Consider the following 21,845-nt stretch of genomic DNA (forward strand, 5'->3'; position numbering starts at 1 on the left):
TGCCACAAGGAAATGTACTTACACGAACTAAAACCAGACGTAGAGATACGTCCTTTTCTACGTCTAAGACGGTTTTTATAATCTGTACTTAGACGTGGATTTGATCGCACGCACAGTCTAAGATCAATTCTGTGCATAAGTACGTTTTATAAATGAGGCCCTATTTCTGCGAAGTGAAATTTGCCTAGCTTGATTCTGCAAATTAACATTCTGCCTAGATCAATGAAGCACTGTGAGTGCATTTTGTATGTGATTTATGTTTGTTTATTTTGTGTGCAATGGTTTGGGGTTGATGTAGAGAAGTCCCCCAGTAAATAAAAGAGAAAGATATTTTTATATGAAAGCCACCATCTCCTGCATCCTTCTTCCAGACTACACCACCTAGTCCAGTTGCGACCTCCCAAAACAACGTGGGGTGACCGTCCGGTCCCTCACACACACACACACACACACACACACACACACACACACACACACACACACACACACACACACGTACACACACACACACACATACACGTACAAAGGCCACATACAGACACACACACACAAAAACACATATACACACACACACACACACACACACGTACACATGCCACATACATACACAGACGTACACACGTACACATACACGTACACATGCCACTTACACACACACACACACACACACATACACAAACACGTAAACCCGTACATATGCCACATACACACACACACACGTCCACATGCCACTTACACACACGAACACATACACAGACAGTACATTTGCAGGATGTTAAACTGCACACAACAAATGGCCTCAAAGCTTATTATTAGGGAAAGATAATTACTTTGAATTCATTTGAATGTTGTTATTTATTCCAGCCCAGTCTCAAGTAGACGGTTTATCTTCTCTCACAGTAGGCCACTCTAGCCAACGGCATCCCCATAGGGGGTGGGTTCTGTGGAGCATTCTTAAATCATTTACTTCTCTTAAATATGCTCCAAAATATGTTCAATTCATTAATGTTTAATGGATGGATATCTTCACAGGGCATGTTCAGCATATTAACAGAACATGTGTTAGAGAAGACAGTAGACAAAATTAAACGTATAAATATATAAATCTTTATTCTTTTATGTAAGTCTTATGCTTGGTTAATAATAAAATACATTTTGAATACTTAAAAAATCCATATTTGATAAAAAATATCAGTGCATACATTTTACTTCATCAAAGCGCACACAAACTAGTCAATCTAGAAAAATACAAACATCATTTGGCAGTTCTTGTTGTTCAGAAATTGGTGTAAAGTTGAATTCTAACTGCAATACTGGCACTTATCCACTAGGTTAGTGTTGAGCGAGCTAGCACCTCCTCTAATGATACATCTAAAACTCCCTTCTGTTTACCTTTTTAATAGCTTCCACTTTTGATACAGAGCATGAGCCGTAAAGACCAGCCTGTTGTAGAGGTTATAAGCCTGCCCTGCAAGCTCTCCTTATATTTTAGCATAAAAAAAATACTTGCAGAATACCATCACAACAAACAAGCTGGTTAGCAACAGCAATACACCACTAACTGGTAATGGCCATGTATACAGTAGTGTAAACAGCATGGGGCCTTGCACCAGAGGGGAGGGACAAGACGTTGCCTTTGGTTTGACTGTTCTCTGACTCATGTGAACGTTTTAACTGAAAGCATATAATAATCTGACACATAACACACACGACACATAACATGTGGTGATGACTAATAATACTGACATCAAAACAGCTCCCCCAAATTCGTTCTTCCTTTAAAATACTACAGAGATAAGTTCAAGTGGAATACAATTTGATGTGAGTAAGTGAAATAAATAATGAAAAGTACAGGGTGAGGGCACAATTAAGACATGGGGTTTGAATTACAGGCAACTATGAAACAGATCTGACTAGAAGAGGATGCAAATAAAACCTTTTGGCTTCCTACAACTGACCTGGGCGAGACAGCTTCTGTGTGGATTTGATGTGGACTCCGTCTGGCTAATCCAGTGGGATAGCTATGTTTCCAGACTGCATTTTCAATTATTCAAGAACCCCTGTGGCGCTAGTCTGACAGTTACTTTTAAAAGGACACTTTAGCGATCCTAAAAATACGCTTAGAAATAAAACATTTATTCAAAAAATATTTTAAAATATTTAAGGGCTATTTCCAAAATAATTATATACTATTCAAATCAAATATCAAATAACATTCCAGTTTCATAACATATTTGTACAGAAGTAAAATCATTAATATGTCAAAAGCATTACAAAACCCACCCACCTCACTGTCTTTTTTTTTAATTACCAAAAGTAAGCTTGCTTCATTTCTGGATGGCCACCAGTGCCTTAAGTGGAATGTCATTAGATGTGTGCTAGAGCAGGAATGTGTGTTGTGCTTCTTTTGTGTTCACAGTAGATAAAAGGAATACCTGAGGCTGTCTTTAGCTGTTTCTGGGAATAGCACAGTGATGTGGGCACAGTTTCAGCAGCGCTTCGGGAGGCTAATGAAAAATGGACTTCCCCTACTCTGACCACTGGGCTTGCCTTAACAAACACAATCGGCCCCTGGAAAGTGCTCATTTGAAACAGAACAAAGAGACGAACGAGTGTCCAAAGAATTGACGGCAACTAAGGCACCAAGGTACATTCCTTGAGAATTAGAGGGAAAACAGATATCAAACAAGAGCGGCTGCCTGTGACAACTCCTGAGGAGTTGGAGGCGTACGCTTCGGTTCAGGAGGAGAAGATGACAGGAGAGGAGAGGAGGGGAGAGGAGCAGGGGTGATCAGATTGCCCAGGCAAGGAGCAGAGAGGGCTGGTGGCTCTTGGGGGATCTCAGCACAGGTCATCTCTAGACAGGCGGAGTTGAGTAGCGGACCACAGAGTTATAGTCTGGAGGGGGGCTGTGACACTCCAGCTCGGGGTCTAGGGATGAATCCTCCAGGCTGTAGTCCAGTGAAGGATTCGGGCCCTGGTGCTTCTCCCGGTCCCCTTCAGTCAGGACGGACTCCTTACTCTTGCTCACATTTTTCATCCTAGAAGAAGAAAGTGTGAAGGTAACACCATCAGAGGCTGCAGTGAACAGTGGAACGTGTGGTCTAATGTGTGTGAAAGACGTGTTGGAGGCAGAACAGTTTCCATGCAGTCAGACTGTTATTCTCAACAGAAGTCAGGGACCGTTACTCATACCTCTGCTCAAGTTTGGGAATTCAGTACCATTGTCTGGCAGTTGCTAGGGGTTTCCAGAACTTTTACCCTTGAGGGCACTTGGGGCAGTCGCCCTTGAGTAAATCATTCTTAACACTGGGCTATTTGTCACTGGGTTTGGGAAATTAGGATGCCCAATTCCCTAAAGCTCCATACATAAAGGGTGTTTTTGGGTATGACTGAGAGGTTCTTATGTGCCAACCGCAGTCTCTGGCATTGTGTGGAGTTTGCCTATGGCCAGCAGGGGGTTGCCAGGTGGAATTCTCCACCACAAAGGCTTGGGGGCAACCGCAAGCACCACGGCGCACCACGGCACAGCCCTATAGAGCTGCAGAAGGTCAAAGGTGACAGTGATCGAGTGGCTGCTCAGCATGGGCTCCTTCTGCTCAATGTATAGATCATTTCATGCATGCCTCGAGTGTCTCCTTTCTCAATGGCAGAGGCCCTGCGGACTGAATGAGACTGCCCAGGCTCTGCCCAGATTGAGTTTTTTACTCATGCATGGTGGGACAGAGATGAGGAGAGGAGGGCACTGGCACTGCAAATGGAGTGTGTGTGGGGCGGGGGGAGGTGTGTGTGTGTGTGTAGTGAGAGGGCACTGTATATGGAGTGTGTGTGTGGGGCGGGGGGAGGGGAGGGGTGTGTGTGTAGTGGGAGGGAAGGACAATGGTTGCTGAGGCAGGGAGGTCAGAATGTTTGAAATGAAAGCGAGTCCGTGTGGCGGCGTGCTCATCAGGCCTCCGGAGCCTCTCATTAATCACAGATGGGCTGACAGAGAAAAAAAAGGAGTGCTCATAAATTCATATCAAACAACACCTCCCCTGTTTTCATGTTTCAAGAGTTAAACATTCCAGCTTATGACCTGCATATTTTTGTTAAGCCTTATTTTTGAGTGGTCACATATTTTGAAGACTTCACCACTGCCTAAGTCATGTTGGGGTGACACTTATTAACCCATGCCTGAGACTCTGGGAAGCTCTTGGTGCATTTGAATGACTCCTGTTTAAATGATTAACTCTAGTTCACTACAGCAAAGGCACTGTTTTCAAATATTTACAAATACTTTACAGTTTTGCTGCTCAAAATCTGTTGTCTTAATGTAGTTCAGGCAAGGACATGGGATGCAATGTTGCTGGTATATTTGGCATACCCCTCGTTCCCTTCTCTCTGGCTGTGGGCTGCTACGCTCTCACGATTGTCAACAAACAAATATGGGACTATGGTATGCACCCCCTAATGGGCACAAAGTTAGGGCAGATGTCTGAAGATTCTGCTGCCACAACATTATGCCACCATATAGTGAGTGAGCCGTCTTCATCACACCACAACTATCATCCTCCTTTTGATCATCTGTGTAAGAGGGATAATACCCATCTCTAAATGACACCGCTGTGGAGGCTAACCTCAAGGCAGCTCATGGGGATTTGCCTTCACAGGGGAGCTGAGAGTATTAAAGAGAAAGTTCTGAAAGTGCAGGAATGACATCACTCAGGACCGTGAACCTTGACCTTGCTTTTTCAGGTGGATCATAAAAGCACTTCCCACCCTCAGGGTGACAAAGAGCAGAGCAGGTCAAGGCCAATAGGTGACCCTGAATCATCCACTTGGGTTTAAATCACAACACAAGATCTGGTGTCTTCACCTCTTGTACCCTGTGAGAGTGAGGAAGGGTTTCAATCTAAAGCCATTGAAGCTGAACCTGATAGCACCCCTCAGATGTCCCTCTTCGTCTTAGGTGCGTACACATAATGATGTCTGACACACACGTTTACCTCCACTCAATTTAGGCTGTGTCTTAAACACTCTGAAAAGAGAGGCATGAGACTCAGGACCAGCGCCAGTCTTCAGGAGTCACACTTCCACCCAGCCTTTGTTATCTGCTCTTTGGGGATTGCCACCTTGGGCAGTGTCCCTCCTCTGGGCTATTGTCTACGGGCCTCATACAAGCACTTTCTGACAAAGACATGAGGCAGCCACCGGGGCTGTGGAGGAGGGGGTATGAGCTGTTGGGCTGGTGTGTGTGTCTCTGTGTGTGTGTGTGTGTGTGTGTGTGTGTCTGTGTGTGTGTGTGTGTGTGTGTGTGTGTGTTGGGAGGGGGGGTTGAGGTGACTGTGTGGGACTATATGACATCTACATTCCCTCTCGGCAGGAGGGTTTCCAAGGATAAGGGAGTAAACGGCCAAGACTCTTCCTGTGACCCTCAGGTTGTCAGTGGCATTTGGTGTAAATAGGATTAGCATCCTATACTTACGCCAGAGCCATGATGCTCAAGGGCCTGGCCAGGGACTCCAAGCGCTTCAGTGTCTTCAGACTATCTGAGGACAGGCCCATTCCACTGTCTGACTGTCCCCCCTGCACAGTCACAGTCACAGAGAGCAGAGGAGAGGAGAGGAGAGGAGAGGAGAGGAGAGGAGAGGAGAGGAGAGGAGAGGAGAGAGGAAACCAGTTTAATCACCATCAACTCTTCACTCTGATGGAGCAATGGCCCCGTGCTGGTGTTAAGATTGCAGAGAGATTATAGTCATAATGAGAAAGGGAATCATGGGAATCAAAAGGCAATGGAAAACTCATGCCTCACCTCATGGATCTCATTTGTCCCATTCTCCATGGTGACCTCATCGAAGGTTTTCACGCTAGCGGGTCTGATCTTAATGTTCCTGAAAGGATAAAATGTCCAATATCAGATCCCAATAGGTGCAAACAGGGTTGAAGCATTCAAGAAGCTTCTCCAGGCCAGGAGAGGAAACACAAGAGTGAGAACTTCAGAGATCTGGTAACAGTCTCTCGTGTCAATGGAATTTCTCTGAAAATAAACGCAGACTCTTTTCATTTCACATTTCAGCACATGGGGAATCAGATAGCTGTTTAATTCAGCTAACGGGATAAGTGTCCTTACTGCATTTCAACACCTTTCTCCATAAATAGACTTGGTGAACCTGTGAAAATACAAGCGCTGGACAAATATTATCTTAAGTGAACATAAATCCTGATGTGGGGTTGTGGGGCTTGGGAGGACATTCCTGAGGGGAGCCATGATGCTGTGAGCTCTCTCTCCATTCAGCTCCAGCCTTATCAGCTCCTAATCAGCGCTTTCCTTGCCCTCCATCACATCCTTATGTTCTCTTGTTTAAGTGCAGGACCTTGAGGCTGCTTTGTGCCCTGTGTGTTTGGTTAGCGGTGCGCCTTCCAGGTTATTGAATAGAAACTGGAGAACATGTTTAAGAAAGTGATTAGTCATCAGCTCTCAGAGCTCTACTGGGTCTCTTGAACAGTTCACATTCAAAATGACTTGTTTCACCGCTTTGGTTTCCAGAAAGATCAAATATTATCTCTTATCATCAAAAAACAATAACTCTGGGCAACAATTCAATTATATTAAAATGGTTATCTGACCACAAGATGAATTGAATTGTAAAAGTTTCAGATGAACAACAATGATTGAATCCTGTCTGAGAGTTCCCTTAGTGTGCTTAAAGTGAGTGTTGAGTCAGACAGTGCACAGCTTGTCCAGTAGCACATGGCTCATGGCTAAGGAGGAGAGTGGCCTGGTGGCCAGGAGGTCTGGACTGGCTCTTACCATGTGCCCGAGTCCCTCTGGGAGAGAGGACGGCTGGAGGAGCCCTCTGTTGGTGCAGGGCTGGAGGGCTTGGCCTCTTTAGTCAGCAGGGTGTTGATGGGGATGTAATGCTTCCCTTCCTGACGGACGAAAGAGACACATGCTCAGCCATGGAGGCCCCTTTACATACAAATGATGAGCATAGGTTATTACAGTGCCAAGCCAAAAGGCATTCATGGACCGGTGAGTTTTTCTTATCAGCCTCAAGGAGATTTAAATACTAGGGAAGCCTGGCAAAGACATCCCATCATAATGAAGACACACATGGAAGAAAGTGAGATGATTATCATTTCCAATCAAGGATGGAGCCAGAGTATGATAAATCAGGTCACTTGGACGATCTCCAATGTCAATAAGCTTCCTCATGTGTAATCATTCTAGAGGGAACGTGCATAGTGCTGAGAATATCCTAGAGCTTCTCATCACATATAGGATCTATATCATCCATTACCCGCAGCCCAGGCTTAATGACTGATGATCTGTTGGATATGTTAATCTATCCGAAAGAGGTTAAACTAAGAGCGCCTTAATCAGAGGGAAATTATATTATTATAGCCACCATTTGTTCATCTGGGATATTTAGAATTGAGTATTATTTATTTGACAAAAACATGGAATAGTCAAGAGAAGTGATTTCCTTCTTGCAATTATCTGACTTCACAAGAGAGAAAACTGATATCGTAGAATGTCTTTAATGGCATTAGAGAAACATAGGAATTTAAGAAGATAAAGTGGTCTTATTATTTGCATTAAATTATTAGGGGGATTAAGAACAACAATCTAAACCATTAATCCTTCTTGGGTATTTTGCAAAGTGTACTTTCTTACAGCCAATGGGTTGAACTACTGCACAGAAAGAGTTGAGAAGACATAAAGGCACTTGCTGGCTTATCAGGCACTGCTACAATAGCACTTAGGGTGTGCATTATTTTTCCTCCTGTTTTTGAATGTGTTCCTCCCTTCTAGGCCTTTCTAAGGGAAGTGAGGGGGCTTGTTGATAGGAACTTCCCTCCTCAGTGAGGCTGAAGACTCCCGTGGGCCAAAGCCCTCTTCAAGCCTTGTGCCGGCACAAACCAAACTGCACCGTTTCCTGAACACTTGCAATGTGTGAGTCACACTTGAGATCAATGACTAACCTCACAGTTAAAGGAAGGTTGTAAAACGTCTAGTTCACTAGTGTGATGTGGAAAGAGCTTGCCACATTGGGCTGTGGTCTGGGTTTTTTATGTTCTCTAATCCAAAGATAATTTATATGTGTGCTTTGTCAAACATCAGACCCACAATGAGTATGACAAGTTTACAGTGCTTAACTACATTTAGAGGGGATACAAAAATATTGAAGAACAGACAGTGATTTTTATTATTCATTATACTTGACGTGCCAAGGATTGGGTTGGATCTGCACCGCCAGCTAAAATCACCGTTATGGGATTTTGAAGAGTTTTGTTGTAGGGCAGTTGCAAGGGTCTCTTACCTGTTGCACGCTGGCTTGCAGCAAGTCCCCGAGTTGCTCCACCAGCTCTGTGAATGTGGGTCTCTCCAGAGGGTTCCCCTGCCAGCAGTCCAGCATGGTCTGGTATCTGCCAAGAACACAGGTCAGTTAGAACCGCACAAACACAAACCATACTGCACTGGCATTTGACGGGATCGTAAAAAATCATTGGCTGGTGATCAACCCTCAAACAATGTCATCCCTCAAAGTAAGCACTCCTCTGAAAGGCCAACCCATCTGACCTCACAGCCAGGTGACCGGGTCTCCATGAGTTAATCACCCATTCATCACAGTCATTAATGACGCTAGTAAGATCCCATGGAACCAGGCCCTAGCCGTCAGGGAGAGTTGGTGGTGCGGAGCTGCACTCTCTGGTTCTCTGATGAGCTGTCAGCATCCCTCCCCAAATGGGACTCCTCTGCGGCCATTATTGGAGTTTCCAGGCAGTAATGGCCTGTGATGGTGGGAAGCAGATCAGTCGTGGAGGAATGCAGACATGGAACACTGAAATCGAGTTCTTTAGTGGAAACCTCCTTCCTCTACTCCGCTAGCGTTCCCTCGGTCGGGGCATGAGTCGCTGGTGATGATGGAGCTTCTACTCCTTACTCTCTCTATGCTGGTTTCCTCACATCCCCACACAGCCATTCATGTCCCCCCCCCCCCCCCCACACACACACACACACACATACACACACACACACACACACACACACACACACACACACACACACACACACACACACACACACACACACACACACATACACACACACACAGCCATTCAAGTTCACCACACTGCTCTCCGATGATTGGCATCACATCGAGCTGATTTGGCAGGAGGGTGAAATCATAGCAAAAGCAGATGGTTCATTACTTCTTCTCAAGCGTCCACCTTCCTTGTTTTCTCCATCTGGGTTTGCATTCAGGGCATCTTTGGAGGAAGTAGGGCCACTCCACTTCCTATGTTTGATTCTTCTCTCCAGCCAGGTGGAGGGGCTGCCGGACACGGAGCAAAATGCCTAATGGGACACTGGAGCCTTGCCCTGATCTACAATCCCAACTCTGCATCCTGTCTAGGGGGATGTTTGAAATCCCTCAGTGAGATCTAATACCCCGTCGTTGCAGAGAGGAGAGGAGAGGAGAGTGCACCTAACCTTCTGCTCCTGAGCTCATCATTCTTTGAATATGAGTCTGTGGGAGGTCCTGCCCCAGCTTGTTTGCACCCTGTCTCTGTGCCCTTGACATTCAGGCCTTCCCAAACATACTGGTATTGGTTCCTGTGAGGGTGCCAGAGACAGGCAATTGTAGTGGGTCACATTCCTGATGAGTCTGGTGCATCACCAGCGGGGCAGATTTACTGCCTACCATCTCCTGACCCGCGGGCCCTTTCATCATCCATACAACAGGCCTGCTGGGGTGAGGGTCAGGGCCCGGGTTCTGGGGGAGAGCTGGGAGTCATGGAGACTTGCACATACGATCAGCATTTCAGACCCAAGGCAGAGTCCCTGAAATGGGGGTTGAGGGGGTCACGTTGACACTATCAATGATGGCTCAACAAGAAGCAGGTGCTGATTGTATTTTACACTGGTGTTATCTTCAGGCTCTGTTAGGCCCTATCAGCAACTGCTTTGAAGTAGAACGGAAAAGCTCTTTGGCCTTTGCAGATATAACAGTGGATATCATCATAGGACTGGTAGGGCCTGTGGACTCCACTCACATTCCCCTATTTACAGAGAGGGAAGTCTGGCTTGCATTTTGCTGGTCATCTCCAATTATCATCTTGCCGAGCTCTCCCAATCATCAGTTGGCTCCATGTGGCGTGATCCGTCTCATATGTGACTCCATCATGGAAGTCAAGTTCTAAAACGCAAGTAAAGCTGTTATTCTATCCAAGTGAATAAGCTGTAGGGGCTTGATGTGATAAAACAGAATAAGATGGAACACAATGTCTGGCACAAGGCAGTAGCAGAATCACTTGACTGAGAGTCGTAAAACTTGAATCTTTGTAATGAAATTCAGCATTTGGCCCATAACAGAAGATACATAAGTGTTCCATGGCTTCCTTCAATCATCCTAGATGCAGTAAAGTTAGCATTCTCTTTGAGAAGTTCTCTTTCTGACACTCTGATCTGACGAGTAGACAGGGAGAACAGAGAGAAGCCAAAACAGCTATTTTATTTCACCAACTTTAAGCATTATTGTGCTCCAGATCCACTTACCCATGGAGGGTGTATCACAACGGCAGACTGGCCCCACTTGCCTCTGCACCCAACGACCCCCTCCAGCAGCCCTGTTCCTCCAGGTGCCACTCCACCCAACGACCCTCTACAGCAGCCCTGTTCCTCCACCCAACGACCACCTCCAGCAGCCCTGTTCCTCCAGGTGCCACTCCACCCAACGACCCTCTACAGCAGCCCTGTTCCTCCACCCAACGACCACCTCCAGCAGCCCTGTTCCTCCAGGTGCCACTCCACCCAACGACCCTCTACAGCAGCCCTGTTCCTCCACCCAACGACCCCCTACAGCAGCCCTGTTCCTCCAGGTGCGCTGGGGCTTTAATGGAAGTCATGGTTACGGCTTTGCTGTTATTCGCTCCGTGACGGATCAATGTCTAACACCCCGAACACCATGCAGGCAGCCTGCCCTGCCCGGACTCTCTCTCACCCACTAAGTGGATAGCCATACATAGTTACTGTCAAAGTCCTTCAAAAGCCTTCTTAGGGTTTTCTTAGTAGGACTGAAATCAGATACATTTCATACTCTATTTAGCCGAATCAATGTAGTATGAAAAGCTTTATTTCCTCTCCATATCTGGCAGTCACTTTGGTTCCATACTAATGACCCAGGATCCATATCTGGCAGTCGCCTCGGTTCCATACTAATGACCCAGGAGAGGGCTGCAGTCTCGGATAGGAGGGGCGGGGCCATATAGCTTTGGCAGGGAACACTCACAACTCATTTAGTGCCACAGCAGTAAACCAATCCCCCAAGAACAATTCACCCATGAAACAACCCAAATGACCATACTCTCTCTCCCACTCTCTCACACACACACACATACACACACACACACTCGTAACTGTTGTGCACAGAGTCAGCATGTCATGCAGGCTCCCTGAAATAGCAATCCATTGTTCTTGTGGCATGGCCCTGCGCAGTGTCAGAAAGACTTAATGGATATAAAACCAGACCTACTATAATGATCTCATTCATCTCCAAGCCATATAACATATCCGCTTTGAGCAATTCCATTTAAATTGCATGGTCTGTTTTATTGATCATCAAGAAATCTGGAACAAATGAGTCTTACATCTCAGAGGAGGAGTACTCAGGTGCTTTCATTCTTGTGCCTTCTTTCAGTCGGCAGCAGAACTCCTCATCAATGTGTAGGCCAGGGTATGGGGAGGCACCTGGGGAGAAGAAAGAGAGGAGGAGGAGGAGAAGTAGGGGGGGGTTATCAGGAGAGCACATCTCGCAGACTCACATGAGCGGTCACTTCAAAGAGATGAGAGGAGAAACTCACAGAACAGTGCAAAAGAGCTGCGAGCACATTGAGATCAATGGGGAGAGAAGTGAGAGAAAGCAAGGACAATGGCTCCAGAGTTCACGTCTGGTTGGAGAAGGAGCCGCGCAACCATAGTCCACCGCTCGCTTAAATCTGAACCAGTGCCTTCAAATCAGCATCAATATTGAAGCACGCAGCCAAAACAAGTATGCAGCCAGCTTATTAGAAATGCTACCCTCTTGAAGGATCATGAGTCACGAAATAATATTTGTATGTGCTTGACTGAAACCCCTGATACAATATCAGATAACACATGAAGGCCTACTGTACCATGTCTGCAACAACAATGAATTTCAGTTGAGGTTTTCCCCTAATTCCAGATGGATCTAAGCACATTAGAACAGATCAGAAAAACATGAAAAACAAATGGATTGAACAAATGTAACTGTTATCCATTTTTAAAAGACTTTATTTGAATAATGGCAACTCATGAAGCAGGGGCAGAGAGCCAAACATGACAAGACATGGTTTGAGCTGCTAGACTGGCCCGCTAGAATCTGCATATGGATGCACCTTGGGCCTGTTATGAGCGTTTGATCGGCACAGATTAGAAGGCTGCAAGTCATTGTGTTTTTCTTCCGCCTTTTCATGTTGTAATTCATCTACTTGAGACAAATGTTAATGCTGTCCAGATGTTCAAGGTAATGTATGTGTCTGTGTGTGTGTGTGTGTGTGTGTGTGTGTGCACGCGGCGCGGGTGTGTGTGTGCGCGGGTGTGTGTGTGTGAGAGAGAGAGAGAAGGAGAGAGAGAGAGAGCGGGAGAAACAGACAATATATAGACCAGAGATAATAACTGTACATTAAGAAACAGACATACGTACAATGGCGTCTTAAAGGTTGCACTGTCTTGACAGTGGGTGCAAACATTGACATTGATTGGCTGCTTGGCAACAGTGAGTTTGCATTTCCAACTGAAGAAACAGCTTGTCCAAATGTGAGCCATTATTTATTTTTTATGGCCCTTATTCATGATCAAATTGCTGTTAAAGCGCACTAATGTTTTTGCACTAGCAGCATGAAAATTGTTTTCTTAAGCTGACAATGCTACTCCCCTTTCCGTCCCAAAGGGCCAATTTACCAGCAGCAGACAGTTATTGCCTGCTCCATCTGGACGAGGTGTGTAGTCCAGGGCACCTCACAAACACTTTCAAAACATGTTTAAATGGCATCTTTGATTAAAGGCTGTGCTGGCCTTTTCTGCTCATTCTGTGTGAGTGAAGGCCTTTGCTAATACTCCATGTGTACATTCGAATGGGAGAAATCAATCAACTGCGCCATCTGCACGAGCAATTTCACTGGAGCAACATGCAATGGAACGGAATGATAAATATACAAATTCAAATCTGTAAAAGCACAGAGGAATCTGTGAGTCAGCAAAGTGTGAACCCAAAGTGTGGGACAAAACACTTAGATAAACAAACCTCCGCATAGATCAGTCTAAAGTATGCACTGATGGATTGATGAAAGGAAAGAGAGACATATCTGGGGAGATTTGAGAAAAATTGACATGGTCAAAAGCACTGGTGCAGTGTGAGCCGCACTCCCATGAGGCATTGGGGAATGACTGTGAGAACTGGTGAGCACATGAGGTTTGAGATGGGTGAATTATAACACGCTAGGACAGTGGAGGTATTTACCCAGCGAGAAGATCTCCCACATCAGGACGCCGAAGGACCACACATCACTCTGGGTGGTGTAGATCTTGTCAAAGATGGCCTCGGGCGCCATCCACTTCAGGGGGAGTCGGGCCTATGGGCAGGGAGAGATGGACAAAAGGCTGTTTGCTTTCCTCTCTCTCTAGTGCATGCTTTACAGGTCTGCCTGGACTACTATTACCAGGGCTCTTATGGCTGAACAGGTGCTGAAACAGTACACAAACACTTCTCCCGACAGAACTCATGTCTTGACCAAAGGATTGATCATCCAGATAGAAATGGCTTTTTTGTAGTATATTCATATTTATATGTCTATATGTACTATAAATATGTACTATAAATAGTATATTTGTTGCTTTCCAGATACGTGACATCCGTATGCTTTCAGTATGTCTCTCAGACCACCAACTTACATCTCCTTTGCGCACATAGTCGGGGTCTTTGTAGACGTCTCTGGCGAGGCCAAAATCACATATCTTCACCACGTTGTTTTCAGACAACAAAATGTTTCTGGCAGCTAAGTCTCGATGAATGCACTGTTGAAAGCAAGTACATTTAAGACTCAGTCATAGCTAATATCCATCAAAGCATGCACTGATAACAGACACAGGGCCTCACGGTGCAATGAGGCTTCGGAGTTTGGAGAAAACAACATTTGTGTTGGACGTGTGGTTGTTTGACTTGTCAATGCAGTTTTCCATCTCTGATATGAAACACGTGTGCTGCAGCGCACATGCTGCCAAGGTGTGATAACGCAGGGCAGATGAGATGAACATGTGGAAGAATTAGAAGAGATATTCCATTTTCTTATTCAGAGCAACAGTAATTGTTTGACTGCCTCTGCAGTAACTGCTGCTGGCGTGATAGTAAACTGTACAGGGGTGTAGTGAAAATGCTGCTGTTAACTGTATGTCTTTTCCAGTTGACAATGATTCTTTAGTGACCTAAGTGCTTTTGACACAATGACTGGCAGTCTGTGGGGGTGCCCTTACCTTCCGTGATGCCAAGAACTCCATGCCTTTCGCCACTTGGAAGCTGTAACAAATCAAGTCCTCCATTGTCAGAATCCGCTTATACAAGTCCTCAGATTCTGCAAAGAATGGGCGGGAAATGACAATGATTAAACCAAATGGGAGTATTCTGTTCGTAATTCAACTCACAGATAAAAAATTGCAGCATTAGCAAAGAGGCAGCAAGATTTGTGATATATCTTCCCAAATCTCTCCACATACTTCATGTCACACCATGATATAATGTTCAATGTTAATCCACCTTCTGGTGCCGTCTTAAAAACATCCTTTAAGAACCCCCCACCCCCTGCCTCCTGTTTGGACTCTTTGTCTGACACGTGCGGCGTGTTCATTTAATGATGCTCAGTTGGAGGAAGAGGGGGTGGGAGGTGGGTGGAACTCCTGGTGACCCACCTGAGTAAACAGTTTATGAGAGCAGAAATAACATGCAGAGTGCAGGCCAGTGGTGACGGGAAGATGGGACAATGCACACACAAGCAGCCAGGGAAGTGCACAGGAACAGAAGAGCCCAGCAGGGTGACAGTGAATCCAGCTTCATAAGAATTGTATTTATGAATCAGAGAGGAAGCTCTTCATCAGATAAAGAGGGGAGGAAAGGAACAGTCAGAGGGCATTGAGTGCAGGGTGGGGCGGAGGTGGGGGTAGGCTGAGGCGGAGGTGCGCACGAGAGAGAAAGTGTGTGTGTGTGTGGTGCCGCTACCTTCCTCCTCCTCTTCCGAGTCGCAGTAGCTCTTGTCTTCGATGAAGCCGGAGCTGGCGGAACTGCCGGTGCTGGCAACGCTCTCCAGCCGACGCTTGATAAGCTCGCTCAGGTCACAGCCGGAGCCCGAGTGCACTTCTTTGCCATCCTGACTCTGGGCGAGACACACAGCACAGCGGTCAGTCAGAGGCTGCTCATCTCCACCTGAGCCCATGCACCTCATGATGGCCCGCCTCCCCACCTTACCTTATAGACCACAAAGTCAGCCCTCTTGCTCCTCAGGTAGTTGGACAGGTTGCCATATTTGCAGTACTCCACAATAATCATCAGGGGACCTTATGGTGGAAGCAAACAAGGAATCAGTGCCATGTACATTTTGCTAATGCTGATGTAAATTTGCATACACAGACATTTCTCATGTTTTACGGAGACTGTTTTCAAGATTGGGAGCACATTCAACTTGAAATATGTTTTACTAGTATTGCTCAAACCTCAGTTTACTAAAGCTGGATGGAATAGGGGAGGCTATAATAATAAAATAGAAGCTTTAGAATGCTTCAGGATGTATAGAGTGAGCAATTTATTTATTATATTTATGATAGATAATAGAAATATACCTTTCAAGGAAGCTACATATGAAAGTGCTTAAAAACACATAGAATTGTGCATACATTTGGAACAGAGAGATCTACAAGCCATCTACACACAACACCACAAAATAAGGAAGTACGAGGTACATCATATGACAGAAAGTATCGCACAAGTGTTTGCACAGATGGCAAAAATAAATTAAACTAAATAAAATGAACATGATGAATAAATGTTTGATGAATTCAACAGTATGGGGAACTTGAAACTTTTGAAAAATTCACTTTTGAGCCTCTCTCTGGCATCCCTGGCGGTCAAGTCAATCCTGCACTCACCTCCGGGCTTGGTGCAGGCTCCCAGCAGGTTCACAACGTTGAGGTGGTGACCGATGTGAATCAGTATTTTCAGCTCAGACATGAGGGCTCTCCACTCATTATTGGTGGCTCCGCCTGTCACAGACACACACAGTGGAACAGGAGTATTAGAGAAGATGTGAGAACATCTGCACAAATCCACACTTGGGCCATAACACCCCTTAAAAACACAACAATGTGTTCTTTGGCTCTGAAATATATCTGCTGTCAAAAGACCAGATATTTCATTCTCATAACTCAGAGTGAACATACTATGAACATAGGGAACTGGCACTGAGTTCCAAGATGACTGTGAATGATGGATTACATTGGGTGCAAATCCAAATGATTGAGATCAAAGGGGAGCTTTCTGGTAGATTCCTTTTTAAAACAAATAACTAGCTGGTAAGCCTCCTTTATCCCTTCAATAAGGACAGCACAAAATGGCCCTCATTAAATATTTTATGTAAAAGCAACATCATAAAGTTTCAATATTACAAGCTGTAGATAAGAAAGATGCGTGTACATTGTAATACCCTTATCATATTTTCAACAAATACATACCACACCAAGAAGTGTAGGCAAGGGAGACATTACACAGAAAATATTGCAATCCACATATGGAGTCAATACGCCAATCTTTTTATGGCCAAGCAAGTTCTTAGAATTCTGTACATCAGGAGAGGCAAATATGTAGGGCAAAAGCAACATGCTGGGGACCTTGCTGAGGTCATAGAGCCATGGAAGGCAGTTTTTCTTTTAGCACATCAGGTTTCCTGCAACTTCACACCATCAAACTGACATGTCCGTGGTCTGTTTTAAGAGCAATTAAAAGATTATTCATAGTCAAATGCTAATCCAATGGATTGAGGGGGTTAAACCAGTGTTCCTTTTCTTAAAATGTTTCTAATGAATCTGACCCCATCACCCTGAACAGACAGACTCAGCTTTCAGGCAAGAACTGCTGTGGTGTCGGTTTCTGTGTTTTTCCCCCCCACCATCGGTGGTTGAATCCCTTCTGTGCCAGAGCGGAAGAATTGTGGTGGGGCGACTCATCACGAGTGGGCTCGGCATGTTCTAGATGCAGCAGGAGAGCAGCCCGTCTGCGAGAGAGCGCTGCTTTTTATTACCCGCTGACCTGGGGTGCACGCCGAGGCATCCGGCCAGGGCTGCTCCTCCGTGATGGATGTGAGAGGAAGATTAACGCTTCTACGCTAGGCGGCGAGTGGCCTGATTTATCATCATCACCAAGCTAGCCTCTGCCCACCATCCGAGCGCCGCTCATCAGTCTGGGCAGGCTGGTCATCACTCTCCACTTGTCACGGCTTTAACAGTGGGAAAACGAAAGTTATTTTGACCTTTGGGGATGCTAATATGATTTGGCCAAAAAAAAATGTTAGCCGTTTTCCGTTTTAATCACAGCACTCCCTAGAGACAGCACATTGGAATGTGTGTCTGATTCGCTGAATGAGTGGCATGAGAGCAAACAAAAGTGTTTTTTTTTTTTGGCATCTCCATTTTGAGTGAACATGTTATATTTGGGTGAAGATGGCCTCTGATATTTGGAATGCAGATATAAAATGATGACTCCCATAAATCGAACAGGGACGCAGGGGAGAAGAGACAAAACTCGAGTGATTTCCAGACCATCTGTTGTGGTGGAGCCATTAATGGAGGATTTACTTCAATTATAACTTGTACTTTTGAACCTCGGATCACCTGCAAATCTTGGACGACAGTTGCTGCTCTGAACTTTTTCCATTTTGAAGACGTCAGAGCTTGCTGAGTGAAACCAGTTGTAAGTTCTGTCTACAGCTGAGAAATGTGCAATATCTGGTAATTGTCTTCACATGGCTTATAAGCACAGATCACACATGAGGCATAGAAATGATCCACCAAATGGCCGCTTTCTGTTTCTGTCTTTCCTGTGGCTTTATTTTCAAGTTCTGATCTGGAAGCAACCATTATCTTCAAAAGACTCCCTGAATAGGACCACGTTAGAAAGGGACCCACTTAGCATATTATTCCAGAATAGTGCTGGGCAGTTCATCAAGAAGTTCTGGGAGAGAAAGAGAGGGTACTCCTACCTTTCAGCATTTTCACAGCTACCGTCTTGCATGTCGACAGCTTATCAATCCCAAAGGCTGAGGCCTCCACCACTTTTCCAAAAGCCCCATGCCCTAGAGTTTTACCTGGGAGACAAACACGAAGGCTTGATTGGTTGAGTGAGCCTACATGAGGTTGTCTAGCCCAGGGGAGCCATACATCAAGCCAGAGCCCTGTCAGAAGTGATACGGGCCTGTAATTAAAACAACCTGTGGAGGTTCTGACCACTCGCCTGGCCCTCCACAGGGTATTTATGGAGCAGTTAAGACCGCATGACAGCAGCGGGTCGCTGATAAATAATGGCGCACTAACCCGGAGCAGAAAGGCCATCCACAACCCGCTCCTACCCCTCTCAGGAATGGCCAAGGCCTTTAACAGCCAAGACCACGGAGGAGCAGCAGCAGCTGTCTGAGAGTATGAACTACTGAAATACATCAACTTCTAGTTAAAGGCCAATCATAAAGTACTTCAAATGTAGTGAGTACTTGATGTTTGTGTAGTGAGGCATTCATCATGACTGGGATACTCTGACAGACATAGAGGAGGATGCTCACCAAGTCTGAGGCGGTCTCGGGGAAAATCCCACTTATTGCTATCATATGGCAGGCGGTCACACTGCTCGTCCAAGGGCATGTGGTCTGGGTCCATGATGATGGACAGGTAGCCAGTTTTGATGTCAGCAGAGCTGGGCTGGAGAACACATTCAGATATAGACATTAAATAATGCACACAGACAGAAATGATAACTGACACATCCAAACCTTCAACTTCCACAAACCACATGTTTAACAACAAAACATTGAATTTCTGAAAATCCAGAGCCTAAAACCCTATTAATGATGAGAAACATATGAGGTGTGAGAGCGGTTCAATTTCACCTTTCTGAGTTTAAAACCCTATGAGAAACATGTGAGGTGTGGGAGCGATTCAATCTCACCTTTCTGAGTTTGCGGATGAAGAGAATGAGCATGATCCAGAGGAAGGTGGCTGCCGCACCGGTGCTCACCAACACTATTACCTCAATGTTGGCTTTCCCCTCGTCCCCTAAACAACAGTTACAAGACAGTTAGCCACTGGGTGAACTCATCCAGCCATGGCTGATGCTGCAGCAAACTCAGTCCCTTCCCAGTTTCATTTCCCCAAAATCTACTGAGCCTTGCGGAACCATCGACAGGATTAGACAGTAGCTTCTATGACGCACTATACAGGCCAGACTGATTTTAATATGATGGCATTCTTTGGTGTCAGATATGTTTTCCCATGTCCATAGCTCAAGCTCTGTGACACATTGTGTACTCTTTGCAGAGGAGCACATTGTGTTGTTTATCCTCTGTTTATTTGTCCTGTGCATACCGCTCAATTGCTCATTTGTTATGTCCCCTGAGCTCCAGTGTCCCACCAAGTATTGCCAAACTGTCAACACGTAGTGCTGTGAGGAAAACAAGTTTTACGCTTCCAGACCACTAACCCTAAGGTGCTCCTAGGAAAGCTTTGTTTTATTTTTGAAAAAACACATGCCAATTTCAGCCAGAGGCATAAAAAGCACAACACTGACTAAAAATGGTAGTTCATAACATTGCTTTGGAGAATGCAGGAAAAAGAGAGAAATGTGTGTTTTCACACAAGCGCCAATCGGAGCATCCCTTGCTTGACCTGGCCTCTAGAAACCCTGTTTCATGTTTCACGTCTCAAGCTCTTTAATGGGCGGACCTTTCCCCCAACATTGCCCCTCGCTCATTAGCAAAGCTCTTCTCCGACTCCATAGGGGTCAGCTCCCCTGAGAGAGGACCCACGCGAGAACCCCAATCATAAAAAGCACTCAGGAATTCACGTTTGGCATTCCGGGCAGTTTTGGCTTCTCTCTCAGGGGATAGCTTAGTGTTGAAGCACAGCCAAGCCTGTTTGGAAGGCATGAAAGAATTACAGACAGTTGTAAAAGGCTTTTGATTGGTCATGCATTTCACTGTCTAGCTACGCACTGTCAAAATCTATGCACTGTCGCTGATTTACGTTCCAAAATTGGTTTAAAGACTCATTTCATTTAATAGATTAAGCTCACCAGCCAGGGATTTTACATTGTTTTTTTTTATATAAAGAATCACATTCATCAGTGATTGTAAAGAGTCTTCCGAGTAGGGTTTTCACTAGGATTTGTTCTTGTCCGGAAATAATTAATTTCACCACACAAGTTCAGAACTGGCGCATGATTCAAAAGCAGTCTATGTTAGAAACTCAAATGTCATATAGCCTATATAATGTACACTTAGATTGACATAAAGTCTATATAATGTACACTTACATTGACATATAGCCTATATAATGTACACTAAGATAGACAAAAGAATGACTACATCCTCAAATCAGCTTGACTGTAACCAGGATGGGCATGTGGATGAGGGGTGGGCAACTCAATTCCACTTGAAAAGATCATATTATAATACAATTTATGAATTCTATACGTTTTCCATACTGACGGCTGCAATTGCAGCTTCGCCACACAGTCGTGTTCAAACTTCATTATTCTCATTTGATTCAATCAGATTAGACAGTCAGACTGTCCTGCTTAGCAACAATAGATACTGTTGATACTTAGCAACCATATATACTGGTGTGACCCCATATTTGTTGCATAACCTATGCTACAACTAGGCTTACACAAGATTATTATCAAAGCAATGGTACTACGAGACAAGATAAATGCTGCAAATTGTTCCTGCTCCATTGATGTGAATAAGCCTACTTACCCTTCATGAGGTTGCTTACATTTACCTTCTCGTTATATCAAGAAATAGAATAATTTGATTAGCTAATTACCATGATGTGTCTGAAAAAATGGGCACTAAAATATAATATTATTGTATATTGTTAATAACTATATTATTTATTTGCTGTGGTTGAAATGTTGAAGGATACGTTTTATGTTTGTATGAGCATTACTGCCTGACATTTTGACCAGCAAGTTTTAAATTTGAGCGTTTTTCAATAAATATTACCAGGCAAAACCGGCTAAGGGAAACACGGTTCCTGAGTAATTGTGTCTCACCAACGACTCGGACCACAGCGCTTGATGCCACGGCTCCTTTATCATTGCTGGCCCGGCACTCGTACATCCCCTCATCCTCCTTCTTCACCCGCTGGATGATCAGGACGCCCTCCGCCATCAGGGTGATCCCTGGGAGGACATCACAGCAGATGGTGATAATACAAATTGAAATCAAAATGTCCATACGCAGATGTCTATCATTTTAGATTTCAGATGCATGTTGCAAGGTGCGAATGTTTCTTTATCTCCGGAATGTTTCATACCTGGTCCTTCAACAACAGGAACGTCATTTTTGTACCATGTGATGTTGGGTCGTGGCACACCCTGGGCGAGACAGCTCAGCGTCAGAGTGCTGCTGCTGTTCACGTCCTGATTGGTCAGGTTGTGTCTAAGAGATGGGCTCGTCCTCTCTGAGGGATTAAAAGGACATGGCCCAGGTTTGTGCAGGTTTGTCTCAGTGCTACCAGGTTTGTGCAGTTTTGC

General features: G+C 45.1%; 1 protein-coding gene across 1 annotated transcript in view; it reads right to left on the reverse strand.

Annotated features, from left to right (window-relative positions):
- Positions 1 to 1,113: 1,113 nt before the first annotated feature.
- kdrl (kinase insert domain receptor like) overlaps positions 1,114 to 21,845 on the reverse strand; it is a 45,576-nt gene continuing 24,844 nt past the window's right edge. Inside the window, exons 14-30 of the mRNA XM_080840511.1 lie at positions 21,626 to 21,772; positions 21,363 to 21,491; positions 19,257 to 19,363; positions 18,874 to 19,009; positions 18,301 to 18,405; positions 16,196 to 16,309; positions 15,519 to 15,607; positions 15,273 to 15,426; positions 14,534 to 14,631; positions 13,955 to 14,077; positions 13,524 to 13,635; positions 11,632 to 11,731; positions 8,304 to 8,409; positions 6,791 to 6,909; positions 5,792 to 5,870; positions 5,465 to 5,565; positions 1,114 to 3,041 (exon numbers count right to left, since the gene is read on the reverse strand). Of these exons, the coding sequence (XP_080696637.1) occupies positions 2,858 to 3,041; positions 5,465 to 5,565; positions 5,792 to 5,870; positions 6,791 to 6,909; positions 8,304 to 8,409; positions 11,632 to 11,731; positions 13,524 to 13,635; positions 13,955 to 14,077; positions 14,534 to 14,631; positions 15,273 to 15,426; positions 15,519 to 15,607; positions 16,196 to 16,309; positions 18,301 to 18,405; positions 18,874 to 19,009; positions 19,257 to 19,363; positions 21,363 to 21,491; positions 21,626 to 21,772 (2,003 nt within the window). The 3' untranslated portion in view covers positions 1,114 to 2,857. The remainder of the gene's footprint in view (positions 3,042 to 5,464; positions 5,566 to 5,791; positions 5,871 to 6,790; positions 6,910 to 8,303; positions 8,410 to 11,631; positions 11,732 to 13,523; positions 13,636 to 13,954; positions 14,078 to 14,533; positions 14,632 to 15,272; positions 15,427 to 15,518; positions 15,608 to 16,195; positions 16,310 to 18,300; positions 18,406 to 18,873; positions 19,010 to 19,256; positions 19,364 to 21,362; positions 21,492 to 21,625; positions 21,773 to 21,845) is intronic.

Source organism: Sprattus sprattus (assembly GCF_963457725.1).
Source record: "Sprattus sprattus genome assembly, chromosome: 6".
Classification (NCBI taxonomy): domain Eukaryota; kingdom Metazoa; phylum Chordata; class Actinopteri; order Clupeiformes; family Clupeidae; genus Sprattus; species Sprattus sprattus.